Source organism: Nycticebus coucang, chromosome 2 (genome assembly GCF_027406575.1).
Source record: "Nycticebus coucang isolate mNycCou1 chromosome 2, mNycCou1.pri, whole genome shotgun sequence".
Lineage (NCBI taxonomy): Eukaryota > Metazoa > Chordata > Mammalia > Primates > Lorisidae > Nycticebus > Nycticebus coucang.
The window spans coordinates 1,606,365-1,619,894 of NC_069781.1; the positions used below are offsets into that span (position 1 = coordinate 1,606,365).

Here is a 13,530-nt window from a genome sequence, read left to right on the forward strand (position 1 = left end):
GTGTGGACTTTTCTCGACCTTGTCCTGTGGGGGCAGCAGCATTGGCCCTGAGAGCACCGTCCCCTGTGCTGTCAGCATGGCACATGTGGCCCCCAGCACATCTCAGGAACCCCAGTTTGGGTAGAGCCTCTATCCCTGCGAAGAGGAAGCCGACACACCGTGCTCACCTGAAGGGCAGCTGCGCAGCTGACTGCAGGCTTCCAGAGCCAAAATACCTTAGAGTTTCTAGTTCAAGAATATCAATTTCAAAAACACAGGCCCAGAGAATTGGCTCCAAGGTCACACTTGTTAGCTGCTCACTGTTACAGTAACTCCAGCCTCAACTTCATTTTTATGGCAAACGTGGCTTTAATACTGTTGAGTTTTTTTAAATCAGAAGCAACCTGAACTTTTCATTGCATGATCCGCTTGGCCCTGAAACAAACTATTTGTAAACTGCACACGTGGGCGTGACCACGTGGCCTGTGACATCTCTCTCCCGTCACCCATTCCATAGCACTTCACGTTGACAACATATCACCCCCCTCAATACATGAGAGATAGAGAATTCAGAAAATTTAATTTGACAGGTGTCTACAGAGGGATCTGCTGGCAGGGCCCAACCCTGGCTAGGCACCAGGCAGCAGCACCCTGACTTCCCGTCCTGGGAAGCAGCAAGAGGGGCAGCAGAGGAGCCTGCATCGTGCAGGGGACACTTCAGGGAGCCAGAACTTCTTTCCAAAGCACGCTCTGCCTCTCAACTCCCCAGGGACCTCCTTCATGGCAACTGGAGATGATGGTGAGGGGACAGCCACTGGTGAGGGGACACCTGCCATGGCTCTGCTGGCGCTGCCAGCACTCTACAGTGCCCTTGGAAACATCCCTCCACTTTTGGCACCAGAAAAAAACTCGTAATTCTTCCAAGGAAAGGCATGTATGGTACAAAAGGCAAAGAAATGGATCCTGGACGTGTCTGTCTTCCAGCCAATGCTCATGGATTTCATGCACAAAATGGTGCAGAAATACAGCTACTATCCTTTCCAAATAACAGGAGTGACTAGAAATGCGCGTGCAGGATGAGACCCTCTAAAGACGCCCAGTTACACCTCCCACACAGACCCCTGTCTGCAGAATCAATTTACCTGAGTTGGTTAATTTTTAATAGGAAATTTTGTTTCAATAAATACTTTTTCCTCCAAGTCACAATAATTTCAGGGAATAAAAGTATAGCCTAGAGCTGGGCACAGTGGCTCACGCCTGTAAATCCCAGCACTTTGGGAGGCTAAGGTGGGAGGATCTCTTGATCCCAGGAGTCAAGGCCAGCCTGAGCAGATGAGACCCCAGCTGTATAAAAATCAGCCAGGTGTGGAGTAGCCAGCTAGTGGGAGACTGAGGCATAAGGGTGGCTAGAGCCCACGAGCTGCTGCTGCCACAGCACTCCAGCCAGGATTAAGACACTGTCTCAAAAAAATTTAAGATGAAAAACAAAAGTATCATCTACAAACCTTGAAGTATCTTTAAAATAATTCCACTTTCCAGTTTTGCATGAGTGAAAACAGGCCTGAGAAACCTGATGAGAACTGCACGGCAGTGACGTGCTCATCAGAATCATATCGAAGGACACTGAACGGCCCGCCATTCCAGGCCTCATTCACCTTAAACCAACCCTCTGGGCCCCAGCATTTTAGCATCGTCACGGACTCACAGGCTGGACCATCTGGCTGTTGTGCTCACAGAGCTGTGCTCCCCATAGGCACAGCGCCTTGTCTGGATGCCGGATGCTCAGGGCAGTGGGAGGCGCACCCCTTCCACCACGAGGACTCTCAGCACAATACGAACACAGCAGGTGCTTTGCAGAAAAGGAACAACTCAATGTCATAGACTGAAAAATAATAATGACTATGCCACTACCGAAGCCAGAAAGGCCTAAAACCATCACCACAAAAATGGATCTCGTGTTTCGAACTTTTCATACTAAACAGAAAAGTTATGTCAATGCCCACAGGACACAGGACACCTCTACTGGGGCACCTCCACCGCACATGCTAGCCTGGAGACCCAAGCCCAGGGATGGCACTTGCCACCTTAGCATCTCCCATCAAGGCAAACGGCAAACCCCCTGTATGCTCAAGAGCTATGCCCAGCATGCTCTACACTTGAGGAATTACACCAAGAAAATTCAGAGCTTACTCCAAGTTCACAGGGAATGCAATTTTTCAGATCTGTACCAGAAATACCTTTAACTCTTCATTAAAAATAATCAAATTTCACTTATTACAACCATGTGAAATAAAAACAATGTGAAACTGTTCCACAGCAAGCAGTGGTGACCAGCCAAATGAACCATAACAACCTCACACACAATTAATATAAAGCTCTTTACTTTATTACATTTTAGTGCTTCCTTAAAATAAATATGGCAAAAACATATCACACACACAGTGGGAAATGAAGCATACGGGTGAAGGAGCGTGGCGAGAGTCCACTCGGGAGTCTTCAGTGCTCAGCGTGTGAGGACCATGTACAGGGCAGAGCGGCCGTGTCTAACAACACACACAGAGCCGTGAGCCCCTTCTCGTGTCCTGCTCCATGTCCCACCTTCCTATGTACACAGCACACACACCTTCACGTCTATCTAAATTATGTAACGGTTACACTTGTCTTTCTTCATTGATCTTTAATTTTTTTCTGCAGTTCAAGATAGGTTCAAGTAACACTCCCAAGAAAATATGTGCAAAACTAACATTAAGTGGCTCCAGAATGGCTTCCAGCAGCTGGCCAGTTACAGAGGTGTCCTGCAGCTGTGTCCGGCACACCCTTGTGCCGGGGAATGTCTGCTCTGGAGAGGCGTTGGCCACTACTGGGACCACCATGGAAAGAACCCAAAACCATTCCACTTACTTGGAGTTCTGAACTAACTGCAAATAACCACTTAATTGCTTTTAAATAGGCAACAAAACAAAATTATCATTCTAAACAGAGAGCAGCACACTGCTCCTGAGAGGATGCTGCTCTCCCAGAGGAGGAATCAAGACGGGACAAACAGCAACGTAACAGAACCACGGAAAGAGCTGTCAGCTGGAGTGCATCATCTTTTAGGAGAAACATGCTCAGAGTGAAAAATATTCTACTTTACCAAAATCTGTCTTTATTAAAGTGAACAAATCATTAGCGCACTATCCCGACTGAACCAGCGATGCGCAGCTGGCTCCGTTCGCCTACTTTAAACAAGGTGAATGCCACGAGTCGTACCGTTCAGCGCCCTCATGATTGCGTGTCGGAAACAGCCCTCACGTGTCGCAGGAGACAGACCACGGACTTCAGTGCTTTCAATGAACTGGGATTTTCAGTCAACTTTTTCTAAGCAGCAAGGGACAAGAATTTTTTCAGAAATCTTAGACTTGGATATAAATGTTGGCAGTAGACACAATCAATAAATATCGTACAATTTCTCAAATGAAAAAGATTTCCCATTATGAATTCCTTCTCTTAAGACATTCAAATACCCCGACCCAAGAGTGAATCTCTCCTGTAACCGCAGGTCTCAGCCAGCTGGCACAAGGGTGTCACGGGATGTGCAAAGGGGCGAGGTGGAGGCAGAAAGCCAAGTGGGCCACGCTCAACTCACACTGAAGGAGAGCTTCAAGTAAAGGGGGCTGGCACCTGGCATCTTGCCCGTGGATGCCTGTCCTCGGAGAGCCTCGGTGGCAGCAGTGACCGCAGCACAGGATGCTGGGAGCCCGGTGCCTGCTCTTCCAGCCTCGCTCCACCTGGCAGCCCTGTGTGAGCTGAGGGCAGAGACGGGTTTTCTTTTGTTGTCTAGAAGTCTCTTTGCAAAAGGCCTGTGACTTCACGCGCCTCGTACCAAATGATGGAGATAATAAATCAGCCCACGGCCCCTGCAGCCTCAGCCGCCCTGTCATTTGCGAGTCTGGGTCTTCTTTGGCATCGCGGGCCGCTTGGGCTGCCACAAGTGGTTATGGATGGTGAGCGCGTCCACACTGACGGACATGGTTTTGGCTGGGATCAAGTTAAACTGCTTTCGGTCCGAGCTGTATTTATACAGTTTGTCAATCATTTTCTTGGTGATGCTCTTTGGCCCCGTGCCAGTGAGTTTGTAGATCTCCTCAGTGTCAGGGTAGTAGCAGTAGAGGGCCCGGAACTGGCAGCCAGCGTCGCGGAACAGGATGATGTAATGGTTGGCATCACACTTCTCCAGCTCCTGCACGGAGGGGAGAAAAGACAGTTACTCAGTCACCCCAACCCTCACAGGTCCCCACACCCTGAGAGGTGACAGCCAGGCAACCCGCACCCACAAGGAAAGCTTTCTTATACTTTAGCTAGTCTTCCTGTTTTAAAAATTAGGGTGTGTCCACCTCATGGGACAGTCTATGCCGCTGAAATTTTACTTCAGAAGTCTGGGTGGGCAAGGGACCTGTTAAGATTACACGGGAGAAGTGACGTGAGTAGGCATTCCACACCATCAACCGGCAGAGAAATGCCATCCAGACCCCAGTGAGAGGCCACCTCACACAGTGACGAGTGGCGGCAGCAGGAGCACTCCCCTACTGCTGGTGGACGGTAACACCGCCTGACAATGCTCCAAATTATTTAGAAACGCAGTTACCGTGTGACCCAGCAATTCTTTTCTCACATACATATTTAAGAGAAATCAAAATGCATGTCCACATGGAAACTTTTATACAGGGTCGGGCAGAAGTAACACTATTTTGTGCTGACGTGATACTGTTATGTTACAGAATTACATGCAAAAAATACAAATTACAAATAATGGCACAAATGATGCCCATTTTTTACGAGCTGATGATGTACACCAGTCCCATATTACAAAATCATAAGCATGGGATTCTGTGACACCAGTGTCACACGTGAGTACACAGGCGTGGACTTCTGCTGGCCCCATGTGACCACCGACAGCACCACCACCCTAACAGAAGCAGATAAAAGCATCACATGTACTCCAAAAACACGCACATCTATTACATATGAGTGAAAACATTTTTTTTACAAATACAAGTGTCCATCAACGAGTAACGAAACAATATGGACTGTCCAAACAATGGAATATTACGTAGCCATAAAAATAAATGAGATTCTGATACACATCATGACACCAACAATAACTTTGAATGCCCAGTGAAGGAAGCCAAGACCAAAAGATCACCTATCTCATGACTCCATCCACGGGACAAGTCTGAGAGAGACCGAGGATGGTTCAGTGACCAGAGCTGGGGAGGTAGGAGGTGAGTGAGTGCGACCGGGTGGGGCTTTGGGAAATGAAAACATTCTGGAATGAGACGGTCGTGGTGGCTGCACTATTCTGCAAATCCACTAAAAAGCACCAAACTGTACACCTAAGGGGGGCTTTTATGGTATGTGAACTGTATCTTAATACAGTTGTTACCAAAAAAACAGAGAAATCTTAAGTAAACACAGTAAACTGCTGATAACCTGTCATGGTGTTTGTCACAGCATGTCCTGAAACTTGAAACACGTTTTTAAATGTTTTAATTGTTTTTAAAAATGAGTCCTCCTCATGCTGGGAAACCTGAGCACAGCGGTCAGATTTCACGCTACCACCAGTGGTTCTCAAAGTACAGGCCAGGGGTTCCTATAACGTTCTCGGTAAAGGTCAGATGTGAGTGTCTGATGGAGTTTTCCAGAGGCCACGTGACATGTGAGGTTGTAACTGATGAATGGAGAAGCAGCTAAGGTTCCATCTCTCTCTCCTATAAAACCAGGAATTAGAAGATTTATAAAAACATAAAACAATGCCATTCTTGTATTTTTGTTTAGAAAAAATTTTTACAAATGTGGTTTTTGTCACATATAATGGGTTTATTATTTTAAATAGATATTTAAAAGATTAAGTGGAAAAGCAGAATCCAAAACTGTACAGACAATGCTGATGTCAACTACACACACAAGCTCAGTTTGAGCAGCACCAGAGGCCAAGTGTGAGGGTGGAGGACACCGTCCTGTCCCTTGCCAGTGCCGCCCCGGTGAAGAAGGGAGCACGCTGACTGCTGGCAGAGTCCCGTCACCAACAGGCAGGAGGGGCTCCCCGAGGCTGAGCTGCTTGTCTCCATGCTGGCCCTGCTGTCCTTCCCAGGAAGGACCTGTGTGTGCAGGGGAGGGGTGCCCTGCCCCAGTATGGGCTCTGGTCATCTAGCTCTAAGGAGCTGTCCTGTGCAGGAACACGGCACGCAAGCTGCTGCTGCAGAAGCGTGTGCACCACACGACCCCAGGGAGGCAGAGCACAGCCGCCTACACACGGGGCTCTGACCCCTCTGGCGTCTTCTCCCTGAATTCTGGGCTATGAGTGCTGACCATCTCAGAGGCCCAGGAGTGCTTCAGGCACCTCTGTGTGGGGGAGACTCTGGGGATTCCATGTGGTCGACCATCTCCTCTGCATGGGAATCTAGTCAGGAAGGACATGATCCCAGGTTGCTTCTGTGCCTAGTCAAATGAAGAAAACCCAATGGGCACGGGGCAACATTCTCAGTCTGACACTCCATCCACGTCAGCAAGGACACGCAATACTTGTTTATTTTGGGGGAGACACAAATTCCACATGCCATTTTAATTTTTTCAGCTAAAACCGAATGAGAACCAGGGGTTGACCTTAATTATTAAAAGGCAGAATTTCTGACAAGAAGTGTTGCGTCCAAGGCCAGAAGCCCAAGCCCTGGACAGTGGGCTCTGCTGCTCCTTCCCCACAGTCCCTGTGCCCTGGGCGGTGGGCTCTGCTACTCCTTCCCCAAAGTCCCCTCCCGCCAGTCTGAGGTGGCAGAAGCCCATCCTGCTTCAGGGCCTGTTTCCAAGCCCTTCCTGGGTGTGTGCACCTGCTTGAGCGCCCCGAAGGCTCAACTGCAGGCTCAACCACGCCTGACCTGCCTTGCCTCCCACTCCAGCCACCACCCCCGTCACTCGCTGGCCTCCGCCCCCTTGTAAAAATGAAGAGGTCCTAAAGGTTCCAAACTCAGCCACGTCCCCGAGGGGTCCGTGCCCAGTGGCCCTCACGCGCCCCCACTGCCCGGTCGCTTTCCCACAGTTCTGACCTATTTGGAGGGTAGGCCTATCACCACCCGCCTCTGCCCACATCCGTGCCTGCTGTTCACTAAGAGCAAAGCCCAAGTCTTCCCTCAGCCCACAGAGCCCCCAAGTGATCTGTCCCATGACCTCTGACCCTGCTCTCCCCACTGGCCTCTGGATATTCCTACTGCCTAGAACATCCTTCCTCCATGTCTGCATGCCCCTCCTTCCCTTCCTGCAAGTCCCCGCTCGAATGTTCCTTTCTCACTGAGAGCTACTATTACCAACCCACAGAGCTCCACAGCCAGCCCTGCACTGTAACTCAGGATACCAGCCGCGTCCATGCGCCTTCACACTGTGGCTGTTTTCAGGCAACCGTGACAGGCCAAGTGGCCCACAGAGCTATGGACACTCACTGCCAGGCCCTGCCTGGAAGTCACCTGCGATTCCACCACCAGGTGATGACTCACATCACTGATGTACACCAAGTCCTCCCAAACCCTTCACCTGTGGCTCTGACTTTCAACTGCCAGGGGCACATCAGGCCCCAACCCCAACCCTCCGGGTCCAGCTACATGCTGGACCTTTGTACTTGGTAAGTTCGCCACCATTCCAATGACAAGCTGGACCCCGTTCCAGCAGCCGACACAGGCAGTGCTGCCCTGGGGCAGGGGAGAGTCAACAAAACAGAGACCCCAAGACAAGCCTCCCACCCCCTGATCCAGACCCAACTCTGGAGTCCTTCCTGCCGTGACCGCTGTGCTCTCTCTGTCCTTCCTGTTGCAGCCTCTTCCGGACCACAGAGCTCAGCTACCAAACTAGTTTTACTATTTTTCTCCACTTTAAAAAAATATTAAAAAAAAAATAAAAAATTAAATTAAAAAAATAATAATAATAAATAAATATTAATCCCATAGTCCCCTCCCACCAATTTGAGGTGGTAACAGGAACCCACCCCACTTCGGGGCCTGTTTCCAAGCCCCTCCTGGGTGTGTGCACCTGCTTGAGCGCCCCGAAGTCTACAGACTCAAGTACACCTGACCTGCCTCGCCTCCCACTTTAGCCACCACCCCCGTCACTCTCTGGTCTCCGACCCCTTCTAAAATGAAGAGGTCCCAAACGTTCCACAATCAACCATGTCCCGGAGGGGTCCACGCCCACTGGGGCCTGTCAGCCACTGGCCTTCATGCACCCCCACTGCCCGGTCCACAGGAACTGGGAATTCTGTACACAACTTAGGACATGCCCACATAAGTCCTTGGTCACCCTTTCACAGCAGAGTAAACCGCTTACTTTCACTCTCCAAGCTCCACTCTCCCTCCCACATGTCCTTCTGAAAGGACCCTCGTGTATAAGTAACTGGGGATGTTTTCTATTAGAAACAACCTGATACTTGCCTCCAATATTGAATTCTTGTGAGGTTCATTCACTTTTCCAGCCAGACAACAATGGGATATAGCGTTGTGAATAATCGGCTTGTTTGATTTGCTACTGGGTTCCTTAAAGAGCTTGGGACCTAAGCAAAAAGGCCAAAATTTGCAAAATTAATATTCTAAAGGCATGAACACACACATAAAACCAATAATTTCTCAGAAACAAGCAATGAGTGGGCTGAATTATTATTTATGGTTTTTTTGAAAATGGGAAGTAAGAGCCACTTCAAATCTTTGAATTTATTTTAAAGAATTTCAAGTTTAAAATTTTACAACAACTAGGTCAGGCACGGTAGCTCATGCCTCTAATCCCAGCACTGAGGTAGGCCAAAGCAGGATCCCTAGAGCCCAGGAGTTCCGGGCTGCATAAGCTGTGATCCTGCCACCACTCCACCTTGGGTGACAGAGCGAGCAAGACAGTCTCAAAACAAAAAAAAAGGAAAGAAAAAAGAAGTATGGGGTGGCGTCTGTGGCTCAGTGAGTAGGGCACCGGCCCCATATACCGAGGGTAGCGGGTTCAAACCCGGCCTCGGCCAAACTGCAACCAAAAAATAGCCGGGCGTTGTGGCGGGCACCTGTAGTCCCAGCTGCTCGGGAGGCTGAGGCAAGAGAATCGCATAAGCCCAAAAGCTTGGAGGTTGCTATGAGCCATGTGATGTCATGGCACTCTACTGAGGGCGGTAAAGTGAGACTCTGTCACTACAAAAAAAAAAAAAAAAAGAAGTATGTTGCCCTTGGTGTCACAGCTCATAGCAACCTCCAGCTCTTGGGCTTAAGCGATTCTCTTGCCTCAGCCTCCCAAGTCCACCACAATGTCCGGCTATTTTTTGGTTGCAGTTGTCATTGCTGTTTAGTAGGCCCAGGCTGGATTTGAACCTGCCAGCCTTGGTGCATGTGATCAGCACCATAACCACTGTGTTACAGGCGCCAAGTCAGAAAAAAAACTTTTTATACAGATTTATCTCCTTTCTGATTTCAGTTTCTTTACTATTAAAAAAAGACAAAAGAAGGAAATAATTTTTTAAAGTCTCAGGTTCAACGACCCCAGGACGACGCACTGCTGAAGCCCAGGAGTGCGCTGGCTCTGTAGGAGTAGGTGACAGCCCAGTGCCCAGCTCAGGGAGACAGCAGGAGGCCCAGGTGGGCCAGAGAGCTTCCACACTGACAATGCACCTGCTTCAAACATAGCTCTCTTCACTAAATAAAACATATTAGAAAAATGTATTTTAGACTAAAATAAAGAGCAGATATTTTGAAAAGCACCAATGAAAATGTGTGGTCATGTGAATAGTGACCTCTGAGGGAGGTGTGGGTCTGTCACCTGTGTACTCGGCCACCGAGGCCAGGGAGGAGGCTGCCGAGGCGGTCTCCCAGTCTCGGTCCGTGCTTCTGCTGGGGTTGCGGCTTAGTATGGGCAAGGCCTCCATCGACTCAACTCTACAGACAGAAAAGGACAAAGGTTGGGAAAGTTTAGCCACAGATCACGCCCGTCACCTGCAGTTAGCAGGGGCTGCAGCTGCTCCCTCACAGGAAACGCACCAAAGGAGCCCACGTGGAGGCTGTGGCAGTACTGACCCCACACAGCATCAATACTGTGGGTGACAAAAACCAAACTCTTCCGACACTGCAGACTGATAAGAGTACAGACATGTGAGGCGAGTCAGCCCTCCACCAAGGGGGTCGCCTTCAAGCAGCCTTTGCCTGAGGGCACTGAACCCCAGTGCTGCCAGCTCAGGAAGCCAGAGGATGCCGTCTGGGCTGCCTGTGTTGCTGCCAAGAGAAGGGACACAGGGAAGTAGAAGCCATGGTGGGCTGAGTCCAAAGACCCAGGCCTTAGAGACTCCTGCTTGGGACAGGTCTGAGCTGTATCCTCTGGGAAGTCCCCAGTAAGCACAGCAGACGCCAGCACTAGGACGGACACAATTGCTCAGAGTTGTTAGCTGCAGCATAGGAGTCCCCAGAGCCAAAATCCAAATTGAACCCAGTGTCCCACAAAGGTATCCACAAAAAAGCTCAAGGGACGATGAGATGCCATGAGACATAGGGAAGCAGGGAAAAACAGCCTCTAGTTCCCACCACAGCAGCTGCATGGACACACATGTGCCAACAAAGGGGCAAGGAAGCCCATACTGCTGCAGGAGACTGACAGCAGCACCAGCAGGGCTCAGCAAGGGCCAGCGGAGCTTCTTCCCTGGAGAAGTGCCCAGCAAGGCCCAGGTGGGTCCCTGGCTCACCCTCAAAAATGCCTCCTCAACCACACAACCAGTGTAGGGCACTCTGACATGCTGTGCCCTCACCCTCGGCTGCACCCACGTGGAGTGTGTCATGGGAAACCAGAACTGGGAGGCCGTCTGCAAGACAAATGGCCCATGCTCAGCACAGGAGGTGCCAAGACGTGGCTGCAGTGTACACGAGCCCCATGCCTGCCAGGGCCCAGAGCAGCACCATTACCAAGACAGCAAGGCAGTTGACCAGGTCAGGGTGTGGGCCTCAGACCAGGTCAAAGTGCTGGTTTCATACCCTGATTCCCTAAGAAAATGTCCTTGCTTTAGCAAAGGCACAAGCTTGGAGGGCCAGGTATTGCCACCTTACTAGCAATGAGAAAGAAGGTAGAGGGCAGAGATGACAAAGTGAGTTAAACAGTCAGACCTGGGTGCAGGCCACTCAGGAGTTCCCTGGGAAATCACTGCAACTAGTTTGTAAATGTGAAATTACATCAAAATTAAAGTTAACAAAATAAAAGCCTCTTTCACATAGCTTTCGCTCTCAAAGTTCTACTCTCCCTCCCGAATGTCCTCTGGCTCTGAGCCGGGCAGCCCCTCTAGGCCTGCTTACCGCTGCGAAGGCGTGCCCCCTGAATGAATGCTCTCTGCTTCTGTCGTCGCTGCAGAGGCCAAGGACAGGCTGGACCCAGAATGCGTCTGGCTCAAGTTATCAGCTGCCAGAGACAGAAAGAGACGTCAGTGCAGGAAAAGCTCTTGTTGGACACCACCAGCTCCCCTGACCTCACAGCCGCAGAGCCGCCTACTGCCCCTGGCACCACAAAGCAGCAGGGAACCTGCCCCAGGGGCCACTCTGTACCAGATCATCTCACCATCTCAGAGCACCAGCCCCTGGGTCAGCTTTCTCATCTGTAATCGGGGACAATCCTCCCGCCCCCCACCCGCCCCCGCCACAGTTCTGGAGAAAATCAGAGTGAGATGATGAATGTGAGCTCCATGTGTGCAGGGAGCTGTGCCCACAGGGCACGAGGGTTGGGTGTCCCACAGCCCAGAGCTTACGCGTGGAGGAGCACTTGGTTCCGGAGTCGCTGCACGACTCTTCCCGATGGACTGACTTGGGCCGTGGCTTTTTCGGCTTTGATTTAGGTTTGCCGAGTCCTTGTTCTTCTAAAATCTGCTGCTGCTTCCTCCGCAGGTATTCCTGTTTAATAAGCTCTCGGCGTGCCTTCTCCTCCTCTTTCCGTATGCGATCTTCTTCAGCTTTGCGCCTGAGAGAAAAACATGTTTGGAACAACCCCAAACTAGGTGGATCTGCACAGAGCACACAGAGCAGGCACGTCACCTTCTGCAGCACCGGCTCGTCCGGGCCCTCCCCCAGGACTCTCTCCCCTAGTCACTGGCCTGAGAATGGGTCCGTTTCCATGAGGCAGGGTACAGGGGCTAAAGGGCAGACCCGAAGGGCAGTATAACCAAGGCAGCTTCCCCAGCTACACAGCAATGGCCTTGGCACAGAAACAGGCTAAGACACACATAGCCTGTGGGGCAGAGAGAGTTAAAGGCCATCGTCCAGGGGAAGTGCTTATGCCAGAACTCGGCACACAACACCTCCCCAGATGCCAGCAGGCGTGAAGGGTGGAGTGATGTCAGTACGGGACACCCCGCTGACCAGAACTCGTCTGGCTTTCCATGTCTGGCCACTCCCCTGCTCAGTCTGCTTCCCCCATGGCCCACTGCCCTCCTGGACACAGAGAGGGAACGGTTACCGGGCCTCATCTCTCTTGAGCTCAACTTCCGCACCCAGTTGCTGCTTGCGCACGCGAGCCTCCTCGGCCTTGCGCTGCTGCTTGAGGAGGAAGGCCGCCCGCCTCTTGGCAAGTTCGTCTTCTGCTTTCTGTTCATCCTACAAGACAGACATCACGCATAAGGTGACAGGCAATATCTCACAAAGCCCAGCACAGCCTCATTTCGACCCAGAAGCAGACTTTATATTCAGACAAGCCTGCTGCACATAGTCCCAAAGATGTTTTGCTCTTAACTGATGAGTAAGCGTATTTTTATAGCTTCTAAACATAAATGGAAAAGAAACCATGGCATTTATCATTTACAGTCAGCCAATGTTCCAAATGTCTCAGACTGAGTTCAGTTTGCCTGAAAATATGACCTAATATCCAAGTTGATTATTAATTTTACATTTTAAAAGTACAAATACCAAATAAAGCACACATATTTGATAAGATCACCCAATGATTTGTATTATATCATCCACATTCATAACTTCCCAGACAAAAAGCAAACAGCTGTGTGCGACTTGACAACAGGACAATATCCTGACACAGTCGTCATTAGGTGGATTCATGGCTGTGCAAATGTCACAGAGTAACCTGCACAGATGAGGTGGTGTGAGCTGCTACCCTGTAGGGCAACGGTTCTCAACCTGTGGGTCATGACCCACAGGAACTGTATTAAACGGCTGCAGCATTAGGAAGGTTGAGAACCCCTGACGTAGGGTGTCCGGGCAGCCTGGTGCTCCTGGGCAACACGGCTGGACAGCAGGTGCCTGTGGAAAGCTGCAAGCAGCTACCAGACAGTGGTGAGCACGTGTGCACACACATACTGAATGTCAAACACACAAAAGGCTCAGCAAACACACAATGTGATGATCTCATGGGACCAATGTCATCGACCAGATGTCATTATGAGGCACCTACCTGTATGATTAAAACAGAAAAGTAGTTCTCACAATTTATGTTTCTCTTCATCTCAAACAAAAAAATTGCAAGAAAGGCATAGATACAGAGAAAAAGGAAAACCAATTTTTTTTTAAGTTCCTTTTTGTGGGC

At 50.1% G+C, this 13,530-nt stretch overlaps 1 protein-coding gene across 3 annotated transcripts in view; it reads right to left on the reverse strand.

Annotated features, from left to right (window-relative positions):
* Positions 1-2,349: 2,349 nt before the first annotated feature.
* CAMSAP1 (calmodulin regulated spectrin associated protein 1) overlaps positions 2,350-13,530 on the reverse strand; it is an 89,995-nt gene continuing 78,814 nt past the window's right edge. For all 3 annotated transcript variants that reach the window (XM_053563945.1, XM_053563935.1, XM_053563956.1), the window contains 6 exons: positions 12,454-12,590; positions 11,750-11,958; positions 11,304-11,406; positions 9,790-9,905; positions 8,433-8,551; positions 2,350-4,201 (listed from right to left, as the gene is read on the reverse strand). In XM_053563945.1, the coding sequence (XP_053419920.1) occupies positions 3,899-4,201; positions 8,433-8,551; positions 9,790-9,905; positions 11,304-11,406; positions 11,750-11,958; positions 12,454-12,590 (987 nt within the window). In that variant the 3' untranslated portion in view covers positions 2,350-3,898. The remainder of the gene's footprint in view (positions 4,202-8,432; positions 8,552-9,789; positions 9,906-11,303; positions 11,407-11,749; positions 11,959-12,453; positions 12,591-13,530) is intronic.